This window comes from Bubalus kerabau, chromosome 14 (genome assembly GCF_029407905.1).
Source record: "Bubalus kerabau isolate K-KA32 ecotype Philippines breed swamp buffalo chromosome 14, PCC_UOA_SB_1v2, whole genome shotgun sequence".
NCBI classification, from domain to species: Eukaryota; Metazoa; Chordata; class Mammalia; order Artiodactyla; family Bovidae; genus Bubalus; species Bubalus kerabau.
This window is the reverse complement of record NC_073637.1, coordinates 83,556,666-83,583,944: the sequence shown is the minus strand read 5'-3', so window position 1 is coordinate 83,583,944 and position 27,279 is coordinate 83,556,666. Positions and strand designations below refer to the sequence as shown.

The 27,279-nt window shown below is 44.2% G+C and overlaps 1 protein-coding gene across 7 annotated transcripts in view; it reads left to right on the top strand.

Annotated features, from left to right (window-relative positions):
• Nucleotides 1–21,565, top strand: part of TAF2 (TATA-box binding protein associated factor 2) — a 91,070-nt gene extending 69,505 nt beyond the window's left edge. For 4 of the 7 annotated variants that reach the window (XM_055546777.1, XM_055546774.1, XM_055546771.1 and 1 more), the window contains 2 exons: nucleotides 389–511; nucleotides 20,209–21,565. In XM_055546777.1, coding sequence (XP_055402752.1) covers nucleotides 389–511; nucleotides 20,209–20,501 — 416 coding nt within the window. In that variant the 3' untranslated portion in view covers nucleotides 20,502–21,565. Of the gene's footprint in view, nucleotides 1–388; nucleotides 512–9,871; nucleotides 10,493–20,208 lie in introns of those variants that run through there. The other 3 variants (XM_055546775.1, XM_055546772.1, XM_055546776.1) reach the window with 2 other exon arrangements.
• Nucleotides 21,566–27,279: the final 5,714 nt, after the last annotated feature.

Below are 27,279 nucleotides of genomic sequence, written 5' to 3'. Positions count from 1 at the left end.
TTTTGGTCTGTCAGTTAAATATTATAATGGAATTTATTAATAAATTTTGGGGAGAACAGACATGCTTAACTGTATGCAAAGTTCCACATAAATAATAAAAACCGTGACATGACATGGTTCTGCTCCAGAATATAGACTCCAGTTTATATGTTCAGCAGTTCATTCAGGTGAACTGTCTTTCTTGAACGTTTATTTTTCTCAAACTTAAGTATATTAGAACCATGACAAAGGATTAAATCAAATGGGATTTTCAGTAGTTTTAAAAAATAATATCCTTTTTATTATTAGAGTTTTACTGTTGAACTGATAACTGGTTTTAAGGTAGACTGTTTTCTTCTTTTTGGAAGTAAAGAAATAAATCCCCGGTTTTCCTCTTTTTGCATCTTAGGGCTCTCCAAATATCGGCCAGCTAACGCGCGATGTGCTCTGCTGCCCCAGCACTCAGCAGGCTGTGACGGTGCGCCCACCACGAAGCCCCAGTGGGGCACGGAGCTCCCACGGAAGGCGGCAGGTACGTGCTGTTACTGCCGTCGGTGCTTTGCTCAAGAACGAATCTATACACTCCATCAAGTTTCTCCCATCAGTGTAAAGAATACATTAAGAACTACAGACCTGAGGACTTGCTTTTCATTACTATATTATCTAACAGAACTCCTTTTTCAAACACAAGCTGCATGTATATTTTTTTGAATTATTGTTGATTCAGTGTTGTGTTAGCTTCAGAGACGTACAGCACAGTGATTCTGTTAAGCGTGTATACATTCTTTTTCAGATTATACGGGTTATTACAAAGATTATACGGTTATTACAAAGTGCTGAGTGTTGGTCACTGTGCTGCACATACAGCAGGTCCTTGCTGCTTATCTGTCTTCTGCATCATAGTGTCTCTGTGCGTCCCACGCTCTAGTCTGTGCCTTACCCCATTTCCCCTGTGGTAACCACAAATTTGTTTTCTATGTCTATGGGTCTGTTTCTGTTCTGTAAATAAGTTCATTGGTATATATATATATATAGCATATATAAATAATATCATATATTTGTCTTTCTCTGGCCTTCTTTACTCAGTGTGATAACCTCTGGGGCCATCCGTGTTGCTGCAGATGGCATTATTTTGTTCTTTTTTATGGCTGAGTAATAGTCCAAGGTAGTCCACATCTTTATCCATTCATTTGTCCCTGGATATTTAGGTTGCTTCCGTGTCTTGGCCGTTGTAAATAGTGTTGCTAGTAAACACTAGAGTGTATGTATCTTTTGGAATTATGCTTTTCTCCAGATATATGCCCAGGAGTGGGATTGCTGCTGAATCATATGATAACTCTGTGTTTAGTTTTCTAAGGAACCTCCATACTGTTCTCCATAGTAGTTGTACTAATTTATAGTCTCATCAGTACTGTGAGAGGGTTCTTTTTTCTCCACACCCTCTCTAGCATTTAATGTATGTAGACTTTTGATGGAGAAGGCAATGGCACCCCACTCCAGTACTCTTGCCTGGAAACTCCCATGGATGGAGGAGCCTGGTGGGCTGCAGTCCATGGGGTCGCTGAGGGTCGGACACGACTGAGCGACTTCACTTTCACTTTTCACCTTCATGCATTTGAGAAGGAAATGGAAACCCACTCCAGTGTTCTTGCCTGGAGAATCCCAGGGACGGGGAGCCTGGTGGGCTGCCGTGTATGGGGTCGCACAGAGTCGGACACGACTGAAGCAACTTAGCAGCAGCAGACTTTTGATGATGGTTATTCCCACTGGACGGAGGAGCCTGTTAGGCTGCAATCCATGGGGTCGCTAAGAGTCGGACACGACTGAAGTGACTTAGCATAGCATGGCATTTCCACTGGTGGCTGAGACTGTAAAGCGTCTGCCTACAATGCAGAAGACCCGGGTTCGATCCCTGGGTCGGGAAGGTCCTCTGGAGAAGGAAATGGCAATCCACTCCAGTACTCTTGCCTGGAAAATCCCATGGATGGAGGAGCGTGGTAGGCTACAGTCCATGGGGTTGCAAAGAGTCAGACACGATTGAGCAACTTCACTTGATTCCGACTAGAGTGGGGTGATACCTCATTTTAGTTTTGATTTACATGTCTCTAATAATTAGTGATGTTGAGCATTTTTCATGTACCTGTTGGCCATCTGTGTGTCTTTTTTGCACAGGTGTCTATTTAGATTTTTATGCCCAGTTTTTTAATTGAATTGTTTGTTTTTTTGACACTGATCTATGTGAGCTGTTTGTATATTTGGGAAATTAATCCCTTATCACATAGTTTGCAAATGTTTTCTCCCATTTTGTAGGTTGTCTTTTCGTTTGCTGTGCAAAAGCTTTTACGGTCCATTTGTTTATTTTTGGTTTTATTTCCATTACTCTAGGATAGGATACAAAAAGATATTGCTGTGATTTATGTCATAGAGTGTTCTGTCTAGCATCATTCTATCATTTTCTTTGAGGAGTGTTATAGTATCTGGTCTTACATTTAGGTCCTTAATCCATTTTGAGTTTGCTGTTGTATTTGGTATTAGAGAATGGTTTAATTTCATTCTTTTATACGGAGCCCAGTTTTCTCAGCACCACTTACTAAAAAGACTATCTTTTCTGCATTGTATATTCTGGCCTCGTTTGTAACGGGTTAATCGACTATAGGCGCAAGCGTTTATCTCTGGACGTGTGTCCTGCTCCAGTGGTTTGTATTTCTGTCGTGTGCCAGCACCACACTGTTTCGCTTACTGTGGCTTTGGAGCAGTCTTTGGAGCACAGTCTTTGGAGCATAGTCTTTGGAGCATAGTCTGAAGTCACAGAGCCTGATTTCTTCAGCTTCACATTTCTTCCTTAAAATTGCTTTGACTTAAAGACTTTTAAATGACACTTTTTGCTATTTCAAAAATAATATGCTCCTATTATATAAAACTTTGAAATCGTAGAAAAGAGGGGTAAAAATTGTCCCCTATTATGCCATTTCAGCACAGTTCAGTTCAGTCACTCAGTTGTGTCCAGCTCCTTGCAACCCCATGGACTGCAGCACGCCAGGCCTTCCTGTCCACCACCAACTCCCAAGAGTCCACCCAAATTCATGTCCATCGAATCAGTGATGCCATCCAACCATCTCATCCTCTGTCATCCCCTTCTCCTCCCGCCTTCAATCTTTCCCAGCATCAGGGTCCTTTCAAATGAGTCAGCTTTTCGCATCAGGTGGCCAAAGTATTGGACTTTCAGCTTCAACATCAGTTCTTCCAAAGAACACCCAGGGCTGATCTCCTTTAGGATGGACTGGTTGGATCGCCTTGCAGTCCAAGGGACTCTCAAGAGTCTTCTCCAACACCACAGTTCAAAAGCATCAATTCTTCTGTGCTCAGCTTTCTTCACAGTCCAACTCTCACATCCATACATGACCACTGGAAAAACCACAGCCTTGACTAGACGGACCTTTGTTCGCAAAATAATGTCTCTGCTTTTTAATATGCTGTCAAGGTTGGTCAAGGCTTCCCTGGTGGCTCAGAGGTTAAAGCATCTGCCTGCAATGCGGGAGACCTGGGTTCGATTCCTGGGTTGGGAAGACCCCTGGAGAAAGAAATGGCAACCCACTCCAGTATTCTTGCCTGGAGAATCCCATGGACGGAGGAGGCTGGTGGGCTATAGTCCATGGGATCGCAAAGAGTCTGACAGGACTGAGTGACTTCACTCACTCACTAGGTTGGTCATAACTTTCCTTCCAAGGAGTAAGCGTCTTTTAATTTCATGGCTGCAGTCACCATCTGCAGTGATTTTGGAGCCCCCCAAAATAAAGTCTGACACTGTTTCCACTGTTTCCCCATCTATTTGCCATGAAGTGATGGGACTGGATGCCATGATCTTAGTTTTCTGAATGTTGAGCTTTAAGCCAGCTTTTTCACTGTCCTCTCACTTTCATCAAGAGGCTCTTTATTTCTTCTTCGCTTTTTGCCATAAGGGTGGTGTCATCTGCATATCTGAGGTTATTGATATTTCTCCCGGCAATCTTGCTTCCAGCTTGTGCTTCATCCAGCCCAGCATTTCTCATGATGTGCTCTGCATAGAAGTTAAATAAGCAGTGACAATATACAGCCTTGATGTCCTCCTTTTCTTATTTGGAACCAGTCTGTTGTTCCATGTCCAGTTCTAACTGTTGCTTCCTGACCTGCATACAGATTCTCAAGAGGCAGGTCAGGTGGTCTGGTAGTCCCATCTGTTTCAGAATTTTCCACAGTTGTGATCCACACAGTCAAAGGTTTGGCATAGTCAATAAAGCAGAAATAGATGTTTTTCTGGAACGCTCTTGCCTTTTCAGTGATCCATAGGGTGTTGGCAATTTAATCTCTGCCTTTTCTAAATCCAGCTTGAACATCTGGAAGCTCACAATTCACGTACTGTTGAAGCCTGGCTTGGAGAATTTTGAGCATTATTTTACTAGCATGAGATGAGTGCAATTGTGTGGTAGTTTGAGCATTCTTTGGCATTGCCTTTCTTTGGGATTGGAATGAAAACTGACCTTTTCTAGTCCTCAGGCCACTGCTGAGTGTTCCAAATTTGCTGGTATATTGAGTGCAGCACTTTCATAGCAGCATCTTTCAGGATTTGAAATAGCTCAACTGGAATTCCATCACCTCCCCTAGCTTTGTTCGTAGTGATGCTTTCTAAGGCCCACTTGACTTCACATTCCAGGATGTCTGGCTCTAGGTCAGTGATCACACCATCGTGATTATCTGGGTCGTGAAGATCTTTTTTGTACAGTTCTTCCGTGTATTCTTGCCACCTCTTCTTAATATCTTCTGCTTCTGTTAGGTCCATACCATTTCTGTCCTTTATTGAGCCCATCCTTGCATGAAATGTTCCCTTGGTATCTCTGATTTTCTTGAAGAGATCTCTAGTCTTTCCCAGTCTATTGTTTTCCTCTATTTTTTTGCATAATCTCTGAGGAAGGCTTTCTTATCTCTCCTTGCTATTCTTTGGAACTCTGCATTCAGATGCTTATATCTTTACTTTTTTCCTTTGCTTTTCACTTCTGTTCTTTTCACAGCTATTTGTAATTCCTCCTCAGACAGGCATTTTGCCTTTTTGCGTTTCTTTTTCTTGGGGATGGTCTTGATCCCTGTCTCCTGTATAATATCACAAACCTCCGTCCATAGTTCATCAGGCACTCTGTCTATATCAGATCTATTTCCTTAAATCTATTTCTCACTTCCACTGTATAATCGTTAGGGATTTGATTTAGGTCATACCTGAATGGTCTAGTGGTTTTCCCTGCTTTCTTCAATTTAAGTCTGAATTTGGCAAATAAGGAGTTCATGATCTGAGCCACAGTCAGCTCCCAGTCTTGTTTTTGCTGACTGTATACAGCTTTTCCATCTTTGGCTGCAAGGAATATAATCCATCTGATTTCTCTGTTGACCATCTGGTGATGCCCATGTATAGAGTCTTCTCTTGAGTTGTTGGAACAGGGTGTTTGCTATGACCATTGTGTTCTCTTGGCAAAACTCTGTGAGCCTTTGCCCTGCTTCATTCTGTACTCCAAGGCCAAATTTGCCTGTTACTCCACGTGTTTCTTGACTTCCTACTTTTGCATTCCAGTCCCCTGTAATGAGAAGGACATCTTTTTTGGGTGTTCTAAAAGGACTTGTAGGTCTTCATAGAACCATCCAACTTCAGCTTCTTCAGCATTACTGGTTGGGGCATAGGCTTGGATTACCGTGATATTGAATGGTTTGCCTTGGAAACGAACAGAGATCATTCTGTCATTTTTCAGATTGCATCCAAGTACTGCATTTCGGACTCTCTTATTGACGATGATGGCTACTCCATTTCTTCTAAGGGATTCCTGCCCACAGTAGTAGATATAATGGTCACCTGAGTTAAATTCACCCATTCCAGTCCATCTTAGTTCACTGATTCCTAGAATGTCGACATTCACTCTTGCCATCTCCTGTTTGACCACTTCCAATTTCCCTTGATTCATGGACCTGACATTCCAGGTTCCTATGCAATATTGCTCTTTACAGCATCGGACCTTGCTTCTATCACCAGTCACATCCACAACTGGGTATTGTTTTGCTTTGACTCCATCCCTTCATTCTTTCTGGAGTTATTTTTCCACTGATCTCCAGTAGCATATTGGGCACCTCCCGACCTGAGGAGTTCATCTTTCAGGGTCCTATCTTTTTGCCTTTTCATACTGTTCATGGGGTTCTCAAGGCAGGAATACTGAAGTGGTTTGCCATTCTCTTCTCCATAGACCACATTCTGTCAGAACTCTCCACCATGACCCGTCCGTCTTGGGTGGCCCTACAGGGCATGGCTCATAGTTTCATTGAGTTAGACAAGCTGTGGTCCATGTGATCAGATTGGCTAGTTGTCTGTGACTGTGGTTTCTGTCTGTCTGCCCTCTAATGCCCTCTGTCAGCGTCTGCCGTCTTACTGGGGTGTCTCTGACCTTGGATGTGGGGTATTTCCTCTCGGCTGCTTGCCGCTCCAGCTCTGCGTTATGCCGTTTAAAGATACCTATGATGTTACATTTTACTCCTTCCTTGCAGTGCTTTCTCTAAGAATATTCTAGTTTGAAAAATGTCAGCTTCCCTAGAAACTATCAGATCTATACCTTTATAATTTTATAAAATAGTCAACTTACCTCTCCTCTCACCCTCCCCATGACGGTTTTTACAGTTCATCATTCACGATCAGTCATGGAGACTGGATGCTGTATATACCTAGAAGACTAACGTATTTTGTCTTTTAAATTATTTCATACTTACTGGACTTAGGTTTACGAAAGAATTGCGTTCAGATGTGATTGTTACCTAATTTGACTGTTTTACATTGTCTTCTGTTTACTCTGTTCTTATTCTTACAAAATGAAGATTGTCGTCCAAATAGAGTAAACAAGTGATGCTGATGAAGAGAGACTCAGCCTTCAGATTTTGGAGGGACAGGGAGTAAAACCAAGATACATAAGCAAAATCATTTTTAAAGAATACTTTTTCCAAAAGTCATTAGTCAGGCTTCCCAATGCCAACTGATGGATTTTGCTTACATAAACCATGTTTTTAGCATATAAACAGAAGAGTAACTGTTTATTGCCTTGAGGAGCTTAGGGGCCAGCTGTGATGAGTAGGAGACTTTAACAGAAGCTGCACCTCAAAGTACTTTGGCGTCTGAGGCCTGGACTGCGGGTTGCCGTGTCTCTGTGTGTGCGTCTGAGGCCTGGACTGCGGGTTGCCGTGTCTGTGTGTGTGCGTCTGAGGCCTGGACTGCGGGTTGCCGCGTCTCTGTGTGTGCGTCTGAGGCCTGGACTGCGGGTTGCCGTGTCTGTGTGTGTGCGTCTGAGGCCTGGACTGCGGGTTGCCGTGTCTGTGTGTGTGCGTCTGAGGCCTGGACTGCGGGTTGCCGTGTCTGTGTGTGTGCGTCTGAGGCCTGGACTGCGGGTTGCCGTGTCTGTGTGTGTGCGTCTGAGGCCTGGGCTGCGGGTTGCCGCGTCTCTGTGTGTGCGTCTGAGGCCTGGGCTGCGGGTCGCTGTGTCTGTGTGTGTGGGTCAGAGGCCTGGACTGCGGGTTTGTATGTGTGCGTCTGAGGCCTGGACTGCGGGTTGCCGTGTCTGTGTGTGTGCGTCTGAGGCCTGGACTGCGGGTTGCCGTGTCTGTGTGTGTGCGTCTGAGGCCTGGGCTGCGGGTTGCCGCGTCTCTGTGTGTGCGTCTGAGGCCTGGACTGCGGGTCGCCGTGTCTGTGTGTGTGCGTCAGAGGCCTGGACTGCGGGTTGCCGTGTCTGTGTGTGTGCGTCTGAGGCCTGGACTGCGGGTTTGTATGTGTGCGTCTGAGGCCTGGACTGCGGGTTTGTGTGTGTGCGTCTGAGGCCTGGACTGTGGGTTTGTGTGTGTGCGTCTGAGGCCTGGACTGCGGGTTTGTGTGTGTGCGTCTGAGGCCTGGACTGCGGGTTTGTGTGTGTGCGTCTGAGGCCTGGACTGCGGGTGCCGTGTCTGTGTGTGTGCGTCTGAGGCCTGGACTGCGGGTGCCGTGTCTGTGTGTGTGCGTCTGAGGCCTGGACTGCGGGTGCCGTGTCTGTGTGTGTGCGTCTGAGGCCTGGACTGCGGGTGCCATGTCTGTGTGTGTGCGTCTGAGGCCTGGACTGCGGGTTTGTATGTGTGCGTCTGAGGCCTGGACTGCGGGTTTGTATGTGTGCGTCTGAGGCCTGGACTGCGGGGGCCGTGTCTGTGTGTGCGCGTCTGAGGCCTGGACTGCGGGTTTGTGTGTGCGCGTCTGAGGCCTGGACTGCGGGTTTGTGTGTGTGCGTCTGAGGCCTGGACTGCGGGTTTGTGTGTGTGCGTCTGAGGCCTGGACTGCGGGTTTGTGTGTGTGCGTCTGAGGCCTGGACTGCGGGTTTGTGTGTGTGCGTCTGAGGCCTGGACTGCGGGGGCCGTGTCTGTGTGTGCGCGTCTGAGGCCTGGACTGCGGGGGCCGTGTCTGTGTGTGTGCGTCTGAGGCCTGGGCTGCGGGTTGCCGCGTCTCTGTGTGTGCGTCTGAGGCCTGGACTGCGGGTGCCGTGTCTGTGTGTGTGCGTCTGAGGCCTGGACTGCGGGTTGCCGTGTCTGTGTGTGCGTCTGAGGCCTGGGCTGCGGGGGCCGTGTCTGTGTGTGTGCGTCTGAGGCCTGGACTGTGGGTTTGTATGTGTGCGTCTGATGCCTGGACTGCGGGTTTGTGTGTGTGCGTCTGAGGCCTGGGCTGCGGGTTTGTGTGTGTGCGTCTGAGGCCTGGACTGCGGGTTTGTGTGTGTGCGTCTGAGGCCTGGACTGCGGGTTTGTGTGTGTGCGTCTGAGGCCTGGACTGCGGGTTTGTGTGTGTGCGTCTGAGGCCTGGACTGCGGGTTTGTGTGTGTGCGTCTGAGGCCTGGACTGCGGGGGCCGTGTCTGTGTGTGCGCGTCTGAGGCCTGGGCTGCGGGGGCCGTGTCTGTGTGTGTGCGTCTGAGGCCTGGACTGCGGGGGCCGTGTCTGTGTGTGTGCGTCTGAGGCCTGGACTGCGGGTTGCCGTGTCTGTGTGTGTGCGTCTGAGGCCTGGACTGCGGGGCCGTGTCTGTGTGCGCGTCTGAGGCCTGGACTGCGGGTTGCCGTGTCTGTGTGTGTGCGTCTGAGGCCTGGACTGCGGGGCCGTGTCTGTGTGCGCGTCTGAGGCCTGGGCTGCGGGGCCGTGTCTGTGTGCGCGTCTGAGGCCTGGACTGCGGGTTTGTGTGTGCGCGTCTGAGGCCTGGGCTGCGGGGCCGTGTCTGTGTGCGCGTCTGAGGCCTGGGCTGCGGGGGCCGTGTCTGTGTGCGCGTCTGAGGCCTGGGCTGCGGGGGCCGTGTCTGTGTGCGCGTCTGAGGCCTGGGCTGCGGGGCCGTGTCTGTGTGCGCTGGGGTCATGTATCGTAACAGTTGCTCACAGGGTGTGTTTCGGAAGGAGTCAGCACAGCTTTCATACATGAATCCTGACATTGCTCGGCCCTCCCTTGCCAATTTTGTATTCTCTGGTGTTGTGTGGGGGTTTGGAATAATTGTGCTTTGTTATCCTTACACTTACTAAGATTTTATCAGACATGAAAACTTTTCTACATCTTTTCAATGACAACGCTTCGGGCATTTCACACCTCAGTCTGATGTGGTTGGAGAGTGACGCTCCCACCGGCCTTCCATGCCTTAAAAAATAAATCCCGTCTAATCAATTCTTATTCTAGTGAGAAGTCTGACTAAGTTTCTTTGGTTTTTCCTAGTGATATGGCATACTAGCCTATGTATAGAAGCAAATCTTAACACCGTTTTGTGTCCACCAGTGTACCTTTGTATCATTGTTTTATATTGCTTTAAAAAATACATTTTTACCTATCTTGCAATCTCTTTACATTTTCAGTTCTCGTAGCATCATATGGGACGACTGGAGAGGAGATGAGAGCACGGTGGTGAGGAACACAAAAGCGCTAACACTTTGGCCTTGGTTGCTTCAGTGTAGGGTCCTCTTATGTCACCAGTGTGGTATATGGACTGACCTGTAAAATTTTAGTTTTGAATATATTCTTTAATTTGCCTTTGTAATTTCCCTTAAATATATTTATGCTGTACCCTGTGACCACTGAAGTGGTTCGTCGTTCAGTCATGATTCATTCTTTGCGACCCCATGGGCTGTAGCTTGCCAGGCTCCTCTGTCCATGGAATTCTTAAGACAAGAATAATGGAGTCGGTAGCCGTTCCCTCCTTTAGGGATTCTTCCTGACCCAGGGATCAAACCAGGGTCTCCTGCAATGCAAGCATATTCTTTACCATCTGAGCCACCAGGGAAGCACCAGTGACCACTGAGCAAGTCTTAAAATTCATCAGTGACGTTATAAGAATTTAGAAAACATTCATATTACAAATGATACTGTTCCAGAAGTTTAACTCATACTTGTATTTTACTTTGGAATTCTAAAAACAGGTTACCGGTAGACATGTTCTTGTATTTGATAGGTAACTTTCCCAAATTAGCCAACAAAAACCCTTTTTACCTTATACTATACAGAAGAATAGAAGTATCAAACCCAGCCACTGTGTGTAGCAGTGTTTCTAAGAGAAAGGGCACTCAGTTCAGTTCAGTCACTCAGTCGTGTCCAACTCTTTGCAGCCCCGTGAATCACAGCACGCCAGGCCTCCCTGTCCATCACCAACTCCTGGAGTTCACTCAGACTCAAGTCCATTGAGTCAGTGATACCATCCAGCCATCTCATCCTCTGTCGTCCCCTTCTCCTCCTGCTCCCAATCCCTCCCAGCAAGAGTCTTTTCCAGTGACTCAACTCTTCTCATGAGGTGGCCAAAGTACTGGAGTTTCAGCTTTAGCATCATTCCTTCCAAAGAACACCCAGGGCTGATCTCCTTTAGAATGGACTGGTTGGATCTCCTTGCAGTCCAAGGGACTCTCAAGAGTCTTCTCCAACACCACAGTTCAAAAGCATCAATTCTTCAGCACTCAGCTTTCTTCACAATCCAACTCTCACATCCATACGTGACCACTGGAAAAACCATAGCCTTGACTAGACAGACCTTTGTTGGCAAAGTAATGTCTCTGCTTTTGAATATGCTGTCTAGGTTGGTCATAATTTTCCTTCCAAGGAGTAAGCTTGGTAGTAAGTAAGTTATTTCATGGTTGCAGTCACCATCTGCAGTGATTTTGGAGCCTCAAAAAATAAAGTCTGCCACTGTTTCCCCATCTATTTCCCATGAAGTGATAGGACCAGATGCCATGATCTTACTTTTCTGAATGTTGAGTTTTAAGCCAACTTTTACACTCTCACTTTCATCAAGAGGCTTTTTAGTTCCTCTTCACTTTCTGCCATAAGGGTGGTGTCATCTGCATATCTGAGGTTATTGATATTTCTCCTGGCAATCTTGATTCCAGCTTGTGCTCCTTCAGCCCAGCGTTTCTCATGATGTACTCTGCATAGAAGTTAAATAAGCAGGGTGACAATATACAGCCTTGACGTACTCCGTTTCCTATTTGGAACCAGTCTGTTGTTCCATGTCCAGTTCTAACTGTTGCCTCCTGACCTGCATATAGGTTTCTCAAGAGGCAGGTCAGGTGGTCTGGTATTCCCATCTCTTGAAGAATTTTCCACAGTTTATTGTGATCCCCACAGTCAAAGGCTTTGGCATAGTCAATCAAGCAGAAACAGATGTTTTTCTGGAACTCTCTTGCTTTTTCCATGATCCAGCAGATGTTGGCACTTTGGTCTCTGGTTCCTTTGCGTTTTCTAAAACCAGCTTGAACATCAGGAAGTTCACAGTTCACATATTGCTGAAGCCTGGCTTGGAGAATTTTGAGCATTACTTTACTAGCGTGTGAGAAGAGTGCAATTGTGCGGTAGTTTGAGCATTCTTTGGCATTGCCCTTCTTTGGAATTGGAATGAAAACTGCCCTTTTCCAGTCCTGTGGCCACTGCTGAGTGTTCCAAATTTGCTGGCATATTGAGTGCAACACTTTCACAGCATCATCTTTCAGGGTTTGAAATAGCTCAACTGGAATTCCATCACCTCCACTAGCTTTGTTCGTAGTGATGCTTTCTAAGGCCCACTTGACTTCACATTCCAGGATGTCTGGCTCTAGGTCAGTGATCACACCACTGTGATTATCTTGGTTGTGAAGATCTTTTGTATTTTGGAATGTTATAAGCACAGCTTTAACCCAGCCCAGATGATGATGGCAGTAAAAGAGGAACAGAAGCTGGGGGTCTCCTGCTGCGGTAGCGACCTTGGCCTGGGGTTCTGGCAGGGAGGCTCACAGTGCTGGTGAGGGGCACAGGGAGCTCTCTCAGATCTCGGGTGATTCTAGATGAAAGTTCACAAGGGGGTTTGCAGGGCCTTATTCAAGCTCATCCAACTAAAGCACCTTTTATTTGGCTATAGAATTCTTAAAAATTTTTTGAAGTAGTTGACTAAAAATGAAGAGATTACAGATAAAGATTTACATTTCCAGCTTCTCTTAGAAAAGTGCTTTAGGCTGGGATGTGCTTTCCATTCCATTGGTCCCTTTTGTGTTCCACTGGGCAGTCTGCTTCCTCATTTATGCTGTCTCCTTGGGCTCCAGGCTTTGGCGCTTGCTGTTTCTGAGCTGGCTGCCCTAGGGCCGGCCCGCCGGATGTCCACTGAGAGCTGGGATGTGTGCAGACATCATCTGGGAGGGATGGACCCTGCCAAGGAGAGCAGAGGTCAAGATGTGCTCTCCAACCCCTCCCCCTTGCACTCGCTGCTGCTGCTGCTGCTGCTGCTGCTGCTGCTAAGTCGCTTCAATCGTGTCCGACTCTGTGCGACCCCATAGACGGCAGCCCACCAGGCTCCCCCGTCCCTGAAGGGGATTGTTTTAGGGCAGGGGTAGAGCATGTTTGGTGAGTTCAGCCACTTGGGGTAAGAACAGAGGAGCAGCAGGAGTGTTCATCGTTATTTTACTCGACCTTCTCCCTAGCTGGGGAGGGAATCAGAGGTGGGCTGCAGGGCTGGGTGTGCTGTGCACACCTCTCCTCAGCCCGGCACCCCCTCCCCCCACCTCCCCCGTGCCCCCTCCCCCGGCGCCCCCTTCCCTCCCCGGCACCCCCTCCCCTCCCCCCGCCATGCCCGCGCCTGGGGCTGCACTGGGAGCAAGGGAGGGGGGTGACAGGAGGGGCTGAGGGGAACCAACCCCTGGGGTTGGTTTGCCGGAAGGGAGGAGCAGAGCTCCTGCAGTGCTGAGAAGGGGTTGCTGGTTACCTAAGAGTCAGAAAGGCACTGTCCTGGTACAGAAATCCTATTTTTTTGGGGGGGTGGGGGGGAAGGCTAGAGTTCTTTCTTCTGAAACTAAAAAAAGACTTGGATTTTTTTCTTTAAATTATAATGATACAATTCTACACTTTTTTAAATTTGAAGAGCCCATAAAACAGACTTCAGACTTTTCCTAACAGAAACTGCAGGTTTTGTGTTAAATATAAACATATACCCAATGTGATGAACTTAATGGAATTAGCAGGTTACTCACTGTTATCAGCACTTTTATCAAATGGGCTGGAAAGCTTCTACATTAAGTTTGTCTTAAATACCTCTTCTGTTTGTTTTGCATTTGTTAAATTGACTGCAGCTAACCCTTATCCACAGTGAACTCGCGAGGCCTCTAGGAAAGATTTTATGTTAGATGGAACAACAAAACTGAACATCTGTTGTGTCTTTCTCTGTAACTTGAAATGGGCAAATCACAGTGTTGTGAATTACTTCTATCTTCTCTCCTGAGGTCTCTTCCATCCGCAATAGAGAGATGTTCTGAGTCACTAAAAGTGCTGTCATTAACTTAATTTTTTAATTTTTGTTTTATATTGGAGTTTAGTCAGTTCACAGTGTTGTGTTAGTTTCAGGTGAATAGCACAGGGCTTTAGTTTAAAAGGGCTCTCGTTAGCTTTTAAGTGAGTATTGCGTAACCGTGAGTGGACAAGTGCTGAGGCATCTTGTAAACCCCTAAAATGATTGGTATGTGGAGTTGTGCATGTTGCTATTCATATCACGGGGATGGTAACAGATACATGTTTTCCAGTAGAGATTCTGTGGAATAACACATCATGATGCTAGTATGAAAGTAAGCTCACATCTGACTGTTACACGGGTTCACGTGAGACAGAAGTTGTACTTTCTTACCATGTTGAATTAGACCTGGTAAAAATTACTCAGAAAAGAAATTAAACAAATAAAAAATATATATTGTCTATATAAATGAAAACTTAAGAGGTGAAGGTTCGTATAATGATAGAGTAATACTAGGTTTTATCTGATCTAGTCTAATGAATATTTTTGTATATATTTCTTTGCACTTATGCATGAGCACATTTGTAGGATATGTTTCTAGGAATGAACTTTCTAAATTAAAAATATGAGCATTTAACATTTTACAGATAGTGCTAATTTGTCTTAACTTGTTCTTTTTAAAAAATGATTTTATTGGAACTGTAAAGTTGTCAGAGTAGTATAAAGAACCTCCTCTAACCTTTACTTAGCTACAGAAATGATCAGTCTTGTTTAATCTATAGCCACCGTTTCTACCCTTCTCAATAATTTTGAAACAAATCTCACATATTTTATGCATAAATAATTCTGTGTGTATCTGTAAAAGATAAGGACTTTAAAAACTGATAACCATGATAATATTCTTGTACTTTAAAATATAAAGGTTTTTTGTATCATTAAATATTCAGTCATTGTGTACATTTCAGTTGAGTCATAAATGCCATTATTTTTAATGCTTTATTTGTTTGAATCCTTGTCCACGTAAGCAGTTGGTGGATACATCCTTTACATCTTTAAAATTAAACGTTTCCAGTCCATCTTTTTTTTCTTTTTCCCCCTTTACAATGTATTTGTTGTAAACACCAGGGTTTTGATCTGTAGTTTTCAAGTCTGTGTTTTGCTAATTGTATACCTGTGGTATAATTAAAATGTTAGAGTCCTCTGTCTTTCCTTTAAATTTGTAGTTGTATCTGGAAGCTTAATTGGATTCAGGTTTACGGATGGTGGTGTGTTCTTCCATCTGGAAGTGCACCGTGTCTAGTTGACTTTTTATATGAGATTAGCCACTAATACATTCAAAGCATCCATCCATTAATTCAGTAAGGATTGCAAGATTGTGATATTCATCTTTCTGTTTTTATTTATAAGTTGATTATTTCTGTGAAGCTGGGTGATCTGTTGTTATCCATTGGGATAGCTCATATAGCCAAGGAAAGAAAAGACTTGATTCTCTTTGTGCATTTCAGTTCAGTTCAGTCGCTCAGTCATGTCCGACTCTTTGCAACCCCATGAATCTCAGCATGCCAGGCCTCCTTGTTTGTGTATTTAGTCAGTTTCAAAAGAGTAAATTGGCTAACATCCTCCAGTGGTGATCAGTCACTTCCAGTCATTAGAAGTTATTATCTTTATCAGTATTCAAATTTTTCCAACTTCGATTGGTGAGAACCCCTTAAGTAGACTCTTACGTTTTCGAGTAGACTTTTAACTTCCTTTCTACTATTACACCTGATGTATCAGGCTCATCTTGTAAATATTCTATCCAGACCTGCAAGCGGCCATTTGTCTTGGGAGCCCTACTCCCTAACACCTTTATCCTTGGATCTAGCTAATCCATTGTCTTCTTAGTAGACTTTATGCTAATCAAGAGAAATGCAGGATTTATTTAATTTCTTTAACTTCTTATTTTATGTTAGAGGATAGTTGATTGACAGTGTTGTAATAGTTTCAGATGTCCAGCAGAGTGACTCACTTACACACACACACGTATCTATTCTTCTTCACTTCTTCTCCCATGCAGGTTGTCACACAGTGTTTGGCAGAGTTCCTGTGCTGCACAAGTAGACCCTTGTTAGCTGTCTGCTTCAAACACAGTAGGATGGACTTACCAATCCCAGAGTCCCCAGCTGTCCTCCCCACTCCCCACCTACCCCAGCAACCAGAAGCTTGTTCTCCAAGTCTCTCAGTCTATTTCTGCTTTGTAAATAAGTTCATTTTGTATCATCCCTTTTAGATTCTTCAAATAAGCTGTATCATACAGTATTTCTCTTTCTCTGACTTACTTCACTCAGTATGACAATCTCCAGGTCCATCCATGTTGCTGCAAATGGCATTACGACTTTCTTCTCAGTTCAGTTCAGTTCAGTCGCTCAGTCGTGTCCAACTCTTTGCAATCCCATGAATCGCAGCACTCCAGGCCTCCCTGTCCATCACCAGCTCCCGGAGTTCACTCAGACTCACGTCCATCGAGTCAGTGATGCCATCCAGCCATCTCATCCTCTGTCGTGGTTGAGTAATATTCCATTGTATAGATGTACCACATCTTTATTTGTTCCTCTGTCAATAGGACATTTAGGTTGCTTCCCTTGTCTTGGCTGTTGCAAACATTGCTGCAGTCATCGTGGGGATGCTCGTATCCTTTCAGACCATGTTTTCCTGTGGATGTGTGCCCAGGAGTGGGTGTGCTATATTTTTAGATTTTTAAAGAACATTCATACTGTTTTCCATAGTGACTGTACCAGTTTACGTTCCCATCAACAAGATAGGAGGGTTCACACGCTGTGCCCATCCTGTCTAGCATTTATTGTTGGTAGATGTTTTTATGATGGCCATTTTGACTGATATGAGATGATATCTGGTAGTTTTGATATGCAAGAAATGTAAGATTTATAGTTAGTATATCTTGAATGCGGGTTGTAAGACCTCCAAACAAGAGATTGACTTTACTTTTGAAGTGGTTAATAGTATCCCATGGAAAAGAAGACACTCAGTTGTGTGCTTGGCAGTTGCCTCTACTGGGAAGTGCAGTTTCCTGTATAATCATTGGCTTTTCTGCAATCCAAGTAGCTTGGCAGGTGTTAGGATTGGATGATAAAACGTCTCTCGGTGAAGAAAAGGACCTCAGACTCCAAGCAGTGCAGACTGCCAGTTGGGAAGCTTTGCAGTCTGTTGATGTAGCCTGACTAAATAATGGATAGGGCTTAAAGGAATCTGTGAGGCTTTATTACTTCCCTTGTCACTTGGCTGTGTGTATTCTGTTAGGTAGGGACTTGTATTCCCATATTTATAGAATTGAGAATATAGTTATGTAGTTCATTTGAAATGAAAATTAAAATTATATAGTAGCATATTTAACTGTAAATCAGATATCTCTCAAATTTTTTCTTTTTCTGGGCACCAATTATTGCAAAAGATGCCAGGTCCCCAAATTAGCTCCTGTGTATAATCTCTCTCTCCTTTTTTTGTGTTACTGTTAGTGTTAGCGTTCAAAAATCATGACTATAATACTGTAATTCTGTGGTAGTACGGTGTGGATAATGTCTGAGGACAGGAGTGTAAGCACGCGCACTTGTCCCAAAATGTTGGAGTAGAGCCTGGCACGAGGCACAGTCGCCAGTACCGGTTTAATGAACGGCCTGTAATAGTTTCTGTTTCTAAACTAATAGTTTCAGTTTATTCCTCTCCCTTCAAAATCAGTGGCCTTTAAATTGCATTTAGTTCAACTGAGTTCACCTAACATCCTGTTTAAAAAGAAATGCAACAGTTCCATGAATTTTTGACACTAAGTCCTTCGTTGAGCAAGTTGTGGAGAAGTGGAGGATGCTGGATACTGCGCGGTACCCTGGGAAGCAGAGGTGAGGCCCGGTCCTCCAGGAGCTGAGTCTCGTGAGAGGGGCCAGAGACAGGTGGGCGTGCGCACGCGGGCGGAGTGGTCCCCAGCACGGCTCTGCCGTCGGGCTGTTAGGTTTTGTGGCTCAGATTTCCCAGCACCACTTTGGGCGAGTTGCTTCCTTTCTCTGGGTCTTAATTTCCTCATCTGTATTATGTTGTAGAAGCTAATTCTTTTGGGGAAGTTTGGGGAAAACTTTCTTCCAAAATGACATTTGAGCTGTTTTAGATTATTGAAGAACCTAAATGTTTTTTTCCCTCTCCTTCCTCCTCCTTCAGATTACAGTTTAAATGTTACTTCCTTGCAGCGGTTCTCTCTGATTCACACTGGCTGCCCTAACTGCTAACTGAAGTCTCCACCTGTGCTCCCGTTTCACTCTGTGTTTTGTCTTTTTGCTCGTATTATTCGGGGATACTTGTTTCTCTTTGCTAGTCTGTAAACTCCAGGAGAGCTGAGATCGGTCCAGTTCACCACCATTTTCCCAGTTCCCATGTAGTTCCTGATACTTTTTAAATGAACATGCAGGTCAGGCCAGAAATAAGGGAAGGCCATTCCAAGCCTAGGAATAACATTTACAAATAAATACACAGAGTTGTGAAAGGGCTGTTCTAGAGCATGTAGAAAGGAATGGTGAAAGATAAGATAAATTCAAGATTCAGATTATAAGCTGTCAGTAAAATTAGTGCTAAAAGTTGATCTTTAGAAAAATTCTCAGCGATGCTTCTTTTGGTGAAAAAAAAAACAAAAAACCATGGCTTGGGGCTGGATTGGATCAAAATTAGCTCTGAGAATTTATGCTTTAAAAAAGAAAAGAAACTATTGCATTAGAGTCCATTTTAGTGAAACACCTGGTCTAGTTTGGGTATATACATATATGTGTGTGTGTACATATGTATATGCATATTAAAGTAGATATATATACACATACACACAGAAATTGATGCACTGAAGTCTTAAGGATTTTCTTCCACCAGTAGAACTACCTGAGTCTTTAAACAAGTAATCATGGTCAGGGTTTTTAGGAACATAGCTGTGCAGCAGGGTCTCTGAACCCCAGCTCTATTGACGTTTTGGGCCCTGAGAATTATTTGCAGTTGGGGGCTGTCCCACTCTAATTCTGACAACCGTAGTGTCTCCAGATGTTGTCAGACAACCCCTGGGGAGAAAAGTTGCCCCTGGTTTAGCACCGCTGCTGTGCAGCTATGTAAGGTGTGGATTCAAGTGTAAGACACTTCAGGCGAAGAAACCAGTTAATAGGTTAGTACTCTGATCCAGGTGAGATAAGGTGGTCTAAATTAGTACAGACAGGATAGAGGGGCAGATTTAAGCGATTCTGGTAAGTAAGAATAAACGAGACTTGGTAACCAACTAGATCTACAAGGGAGAGGCTCTGAGATGATTCTTAGGCGTTTTTTTCCTGGTGGTAGTAGTTTAGTTGCTAAGTCCCATCTTATTCTTGTGACCCCACGGGCTGGAGCCTGCCAGGCTCCTCTGTCCCTGGAGTGGTTGCCATTTCCTCCTCCAAGGGATTTCCCAACCCAGGGATCAAACACGCATCTCCTGCATTGCGGGCAGATTCTTTACCACTGAGCTACCAGGAAGACCTTTTTCTTAGTTGGCTGCATGTAAAGTGATACCATTAACGAGGATAACACACAGAAAGAGGATTCTCTGGGTATGGCCCCAGGATTGTACGGTCTGAAGAAGCAAGAAATTCTGTACACTACTCGCTATTATAGATCCCCGGATTGATAGAACGTTGGAAATAGAAAGAGCCTTCAAAGACAGGTGCTCCATTTTTAGGTGAGATAAAATACATGCTTGAATGTTTTTCCATTTCATCTGAAAGTTATGTTTTTATTATACTGTTGTCTGTTACGTGTGTACTGGGGTTGTATCTTTCAAACTGTACATACCTCAGTCAAAAAATGCTAACCACCATCTGAGCCCTCAGCAAGTCAGTCTTTTCACTGATGGAAATATTTTGAAATATTGTAAAAATTACCAAAACGTGAGTCACACACAGTGAGCGAATGCTGGTGGGGACACAGCTGCACTGGCCTTGCTGAGGGCAGGGTTGCCTCAGCCTCGTTTGTGGTTCATCTGTAGCAGCTCCGTGTCTGGAGCGCAGGGAGACCAAGGATGCCTGTGGAGCCGCCCTCCCCGCCCGGCAGCCCAGCAGAGCTGCGGTTAAGGAGCCGTGTTTCCATAGACAGTGCTGGTCTTAATCTGTAACATACACGTCTAGTCACTGTTGTTTCATAGTACTTGCAACTATTAAATGTTAATTTTCAGAAGATGGTTTGATAGCACACTGGTCTATGTCATAATTTGTATAGACTGCAAGGAATTGAAATACTGACCTCTCGGTCACAGTGCTGAAAAGTTACCTTTGTGTAACTAATTGTATGTCTCAGTTGGATACTTGTCCCATTCCTAGTTTTTTCCATGGACACGATGAACATTGAGGAGCCCGTCGTCTTTTCTGTCCTGCCGCCAGCTCCCTTTGAGTTCCCCTTCCTTGTTGCCAACAGGAATTCATTTGAGTGTTTCTCACCTTGAAGGTAAAGAGCAGCCCCCTCTGGAGATGAGTGTGCACGCGGCCGCGGCCGCCCCGCTGTCGGGGTTCGGCAAGGAGCCGGCGTCCTCCAAGCACAGCGAGCACCACCACCACCACCACCACGAGCACAAGAAGAAGAAGAAGAAGCACAAGCACAAGCACAAGCACAAGCACAAGCGGGACGGCCGGGAGCGCGGCCGGGGCCCGCTCGCCTTCCCCAGCCCCGCCGGCGGCAGGTCCGCGCGCTCCCCGTCCCTGTCAGACTGAGCCGGGCCGGGGACCGTGTGCCCTGCGTGCAGAACGGCATACAGAACCAGCACTTCGTCAGCTGGGAGGATGATAGAAAGAAAGAAAAAGTCACCAAGTTCTAAACATTTGATTTATATTATTTATACAATTGAAACCTAATTAGGAAAATGTGTTTTCTCGTCCTGAGTAAACCATCTCATCCGGTTTCTTCCTGGAAACACACACACACAGAGCAGACGCTTCATCAGGCCCTCATATGCACGGGCAGCCCCCATCACATCATGGTCTCCATGTGTACTGCCTAAGTCAATTATGTTTTAAAGCCTTTGATTGATACTAGGGTACAAAGTTATGTTTTAAACAGAAGCTACTGCCAAACCTGTGGTAAAACCACTATTTCCAGTGAAATATTGCGTAGCACCATTTGGAACTCCTGAAGGCTAGAGGCTTTTCTAGAGGGCTCTTCTATTGCATGTTTTTGTGTGTATCTGTTAACCGTAGAAACTAATGCTGAAGTTTTCAGAGGCAGCTTAAAAAAAAAAAAAAGGCTTTTTTGATAGCACATTTGGTCATTATGTTGTTGGAATTTAACAGAACTACCAAATCCACAGTTCTCAAATCAAGATGTTTAAATTATAACTTCCTTTTTGTCATTAAGTATAAGTGAATACATTCATATGTAGAACATGTTTACCAAATGTGCATAATTAATACACCCAATACATATTCTAAAATTATTTCTCTAAGGATGGTACCTTAAAAAGGTGTTTATATGCTGTTCATAAGCGTAAATGTAGACATTTTGACCCTCAGCGTGAGTATACCAGCAGTATTTAAAAACATACAAAACATTTTGGTTTGACACTTCAATAGTTTGTATATTTGTGTGTGTTTTTTTTATTTCTAAATTTACCATGTGCTTTTTATTGTTTGCCTAAAAATGTTACTGTTCTATTTTTATCATTTCCCTTATCATTTAGAAAGTTTGACAGAATACTTCTTCCCAGAATAGATGTTTCAAAGGGATTTGGTAATATTGGACTTTTAAATATACTTGTTTAATAAATAACTTTTTAAATTGATCATTTTGCCATTGTATTTTCTCATAGCTTTTGTTGCCTTTCTCTTTCTGTGTGTATATAATACACCTGTTTACAAGTTTGGGAGAGCTTTTGGATAGGTAGGATTTGAGATGGCCCTGTTAGGAAGAATGGTTTCAGTAGGCAGAGGAGACAGAGTCCTCTCAGCAGAAGAGACGTATTTTCAGATGATTGGAGGATACATTTCAAATAATTAGGTGAGGTATGAAGTCAGTGATGAGTAATAGCTACCTATGTGATTTAAGGGCCTCTCATACAGCAGGCGTGGTGCCAGGAGCTGTTTCTATGCATCTCTCTAAATTGGTTATCCACATTGGATGTTTCTCAGGAGGAACATTTCTTATGGTGAGCTTTCCATTCTTCAACCTGGTGGATAGATATAAACAATGAAAAAAATTCACTTTTGTAGTTAACTACACATAAATAATAAAACGTCTAGTGTAAGTTGCTTTAGTCTTCTCCCCCAGAGGCAGTTACTATGGCCAGCATTACGTGTATAGAGCTAGTTTATACAGGTATATAGCGTATGTGTTTTTAAAATTATTGATACTTGCAGAAATTTTTATCTTTCTATAGTTTTTATGTAGGTTTTTGTTTTTTTTTAATTTGTTTATTTGGCTACAGCAGTTCTTAGTTGCTACACGCAGGATCTTTGGTCTTTGATCTTGGTTGGGGCAAGTAGGACCTTGTTCCCTGGCCAGGGGCCGAACCCTGCGTCGGGACCCTGGGTCCAGCCCTGAGCCACCAGGGAAGTCCCTGTAGGTCTTCAACAGTCACTCATGACTGCTGCATTTTGTGTTGTACCAACAAAGGTCTTTCTTATTCCATGATTATAAAATAATTCTCCCAGTTTTTTCTGTTGGTTTTAAAGTCTTAAATTTCAGATTTCTATCCCTTATTTGAGTAGAGTCAATCTGGAATTTATTTTGACAGAAGGTAGGAGGTAAGGACCCACTTTTTATTTCCTTCCAATATGCTATACTCAATACCATGTGTTTAAAACTCCAGATTTACTCTCTAACTTGCAGGTGTTGTATATATTTGGGTTCACTTTTGGGCTTTGTAGCTGGTTTCATGGGTTTCTTCCCTTTCTGCCTGTACCACACTGTTCAGATTATTGTAACACTGTGATATGTTTTGATGTACTGTCTCCTCATTACTTTTCTCTTACAGAGTTTCTTGGCTGTTCTTATGGGTAATGCGTTTTTTTTCTGGTTGACTTATTTATATACAGTAGAACTCACTCCTTGTAGTGTACATTTCTATGGATTTTGACAAATGTTTGAAATTGTGTATCCAGCCACCATGGCCCATGACTCCAAACTCCTTCAGGTCGCTCTTTTGTAGTCAGCTCTCCCATCTCCCACCCCCTGGCTTCCACTAATTGATTTTCCATTCCTGTAATTTTGCCATTGTTGTGGATTTATGTTTCTGTGTTAATATTTGAATCTTCCTGGCCTTTCCCTGAAATTGCATTTGTAGGTTGATATTGGCTGTGTTTTAAATCAGGAGTTGACTTAGAATTGATATCTTAGGGTTGATTATTCTTGCTAGGGATATCAGTGTAACTGTCTATTAATATTAATATACTATTTCTTTTTAGCTTTATTATAAAGTACTTTTTTTCATTTGGTATTCTGTAAGTGGTGTTTTTTTTTTTTCATTATAAGGTTATCTAGTCTTTTATGCTCATTTTGTGCCTTGTTACTGTATTAATCAATTCCAGAGAAACAACATATATCTGTTTAAAAAGTATTTACTCAGATGATCATGGAGGCTAAGAAGTTGTGTAACCTGTTATCTTCTAGCCAGAGACCCAGGAAAGCTAGTGGTGTAGTTCAAAGACCGGAATGACAAAGGGTCCACAGTGTAGAGTGCAGTCCAGTGTGGAGGCCTGAGAACCAGGACTGCAGGGGGCAGACGGTCGTGCCAGACCTCATACACACGGGGGGCAGACGGTCGTGCCAGACCTCATACACACAGGGGGCAGACGGTCAGTGCCAGACCTCGTACACGCAGGGGGCAGCCAGACCTCGTACACGCAGGGGGCAGATGGTCGTGCCAGTCCTCATACATGCAGGGGGCAGACGGTCAGTGCCAGACCTCGTAACGCGGGGGGCAGACGGTCGTGCCAGACCTTGTACACGCAGGGGGCAGACGGTCAATGCCAGACCTCGTACACGCGGCGGGGGCAGACGGTCGTGCCAGACCTTGTACACGCAGGGGGCAGACGGTCAGTGCCAGACCTCGTACACGCAGGGGGCAGACGGTCGGGGCAGACGGTCGTGCCAGACCTCGTACACGCAGGGGGCAGATGGTCAGTGCCAGACCTCGTAACGCGGGGGGCAGACGGTCGTGCCAGACCTCGTACACGCAGGCGGAGCAGGCGTTTAACTTCCCTCCCCGTCGTGCTCTGCTCAGGCCTCACCGGCTTGGATGACGCCCACCGACACTGAAGGGCCTTCTGCTTCGCGGAGTCCAGCAATTCACATGCTGGTATCTTCCTGAGCCCCGCCAGACACAGCCAGAAATAATGTCTAACCAGTTATTCATGCATCTCTTGGCATCTCTCATCAAGTTGACATGTAAAATTAACCATCACAGCCGCATTACTAAATACTCAGCATTTTTTTTCTTATTTCTTTTTATTTGAAGGATAATTAGAATATTGTTTTGGTTTGTGCCATACAGCAGTGGGTCATGTTTTAAATGCATTACGTGGGTTCACTTGAAAATAATCCTATTTGTATAGGATGGCTAATTGTATTACCTCTTTTCTAATGCCTGTGCACTAAATTTTCTGACGTCTCCTTTTGTCTGACTCTTTTTTCTTGCCAAGTTTGCCTGAGAGCTGCAGGGGAGGGCGTCTTTGTCAACATCTCTTGCCCCACGCTTCACTCTGCATTTGGTCATTCTTCATGTGTTGTGGATTTGTGTTCCTAATTTCTTCTAATTTCTTAGAAGTTGAAGTTTACAGTTCATTTCACATTCTCCTTACTGCTTTTGGATGATTCTTGAGAGAACAGAGAAGCTGTTTTACTACCCAAGTCTTGTAAACTCCCTAAAAAGACATTTTCATCAAAGTATCCTTCTTACAGTGAAATCCTTGTCTGGTAAATAGCGGAAAGTGACTTTGTTTTCCCATCCTCTTCTCCTGACTCTTCAGTTTCCACTTCACTGTAAATAAATGAAACTTTTCGTGTCAAATGTGCTCCAGTCCTAGCAGAAATGGCTTTCAAAGTTCTCGACCCTAGCACCTCTGCCCTTGAGGATAGACTGGTCTTACTGACTCATCTCTGAAGAACAGACTATGGAAACAGGACAGTGGTCGCTTTACAGCGAGGAAGGCCAACCAACACTGCCTTCACCAAGCGACCCTGGCAAACCCAGTGCTAAGGCACGCCCACATCATGTTCTGTGATGAGATACACTTCCTGTGATCTAAAGGCCACAGTCCCAGTCTACATATGAGGGAAAGAAAATAATCAGACAAACCCAAACTGAGGGACACACTACTCCTCAAAATGATTAAATTTATGAAAAATAATTATGATAGACTGTCACGTCTGGATCATTGCTGGATCATCGAAAAAACAAGAGAGTTCCAGAAAAACATCTATTTCTGCTTTATTGACTATGCCAAAGCCTTTGACTGTGTGGATCACAACAAACTGTAGAAAATTCTGAAACAGATGGGAATACCAGACCACCTGACCTGCCTCTTGAGAAACCTATGTGCAAGTCAGGAAGCAACAGTTAGAACTGGACATGGAACAACAGACTGGTTCCAAATAGGAAAAGGAGTACATCAAGGCTGTATATTGTCACCCTGCTTATTTAACTTCATATGCATAGTATATCATGAGAAACACTGGGCTGGATGAAGCACAAGCTGGAATAAAGATTGCTGGGAGAAATATCAATAACCTCAGATACGCAGATGACACCACCCTTATGGCAAAAAGTGAAGAACTAAAGAGCCTCTTGATGAAAGTGAAAGAGGAGAGTGAAAAAATTGGCTTAAAGCTCAACATTCAGAAAACTAAGATCATGGCATCCAGTCCCATCACTTCATGGGAAATAGATGGAGAAACAGTGGCTAACTTTATTTTTCTGGGCTCCAAAATCACTGCAGATGGTGATTGCAGCCATGAAATTAAAAGACGCTTGCCCCTTAGAAGAAAAGTTATAAACAACCTAAACAGTATATTAGAAAGCAGAGATATTACTTTGCCAACAAAGGTCCGTCTAGTCAAGGCTATGGTTTTTCCAGTACTCATGTATGGATGTGAGAGTTGGACTATAAAGAAAGCTGAGCACCGAAGAATTGATGCTTTTGAACTGTGCTGTTGGAGAAGACTCTTGAGAGTCCCTTGGACCACAGGGAGATCCAACCAGTCCATCCTAAAGGAAATCAGTCCTGAATATTTATTGGAAGGACTGATGTTGAAGCTGAAACTCCAATACTTTGGCCACCTGATGCGAAGAGCTGACTCATTTGAAAAGACCCTGATGCTGGGAAAGATTGAAGGCAGGAGGAGAAGGGGATGACAGAGGATGAGATGGCTGGATGGAATCACTGACTCAATGGACATGAGTTTGGGTTAACTCCGGGAGTTGGTAATGGACAGGGAGGCCTGGCGTGCTGCAGTCCATGGTGTCGCAAAGAGTCGGACACAACTGAGCTAATGAACTGCCGGACGGACTGTCATGGACCAGAGGAGACCAAGAAAATACGATGATAATGCAGTGGAATTTCCTGGATTGGATCCTGCAACAGGAAAGACATTAGTGAAAATGCTAGTGAAATCTAAATACATTCTGGTGTTCTGTTAACGTAACAATGTTGATTTCTTGGTTTTGACAATGTACAGTGGTAATTTAGGATGCTGACATTGGGGTAACTGAGTGAAGGATAGATGGGACTGCTTGCTAAGAGGGAAAATTTACTGATTCAATTGTAATCCTAAACTGTGAGTGTGTTTTGATGACTTCTGTAACCTTAATTATTTACTTCATGAAGAGCTATAAAAGTTTATTTTCCTCACCTTATGATTTTAGAAGAGAACGCATGCACTTCGTGGAGGGATATTTGAGAGTCAAAGACCCAGAGACTGAAAACTGTGAAACGCACAAGGAGGAATACTGTTTCTTAAAAAAAATCCTTCTGAAGAAGAGAAGGCTGAGGAGCTAGACTTTGAAAAAGATTTTTTTTTTTTAATTTATTTGTGTATCTGTTTGGCTATGCTTGGTCGTGCCTGCAGCACGTGGGGTCTGCAGTCTTTGTTGTGGCGTGTAGAAGTGAGTTCCCTGGTCAAGGGCTGACCCGGGCTCCTTGCGTTGGCATTGTAGAGTCTTCGCCACCAAGGAAGTCCCAAAAAGCAAATTTTTTAAAGTTTCCAATTAGATGCTATAAGAAAATGGAGATTTTATGATTGGTTACAGTTGAGAAACTACTTGTTTCCTCTGAGACTCACTATGACCCTCAGTAGCTTATCACAAGATCCAGGAAGTCTTGTTGTAAAGAAATGTGTTTAACACTGTCCTTTCCCAAAGTTACTGGACTGTGGATATTTTTCCTGTGAATTTTGGAAAATTTATTTATTCCATAGGCAGTTCCAGTGTTACCCTGGTATTTTTACTGTATGAACTATTTTGTCACCAAAATAGGCTTTTCACAACCAGCTATTCTAGAA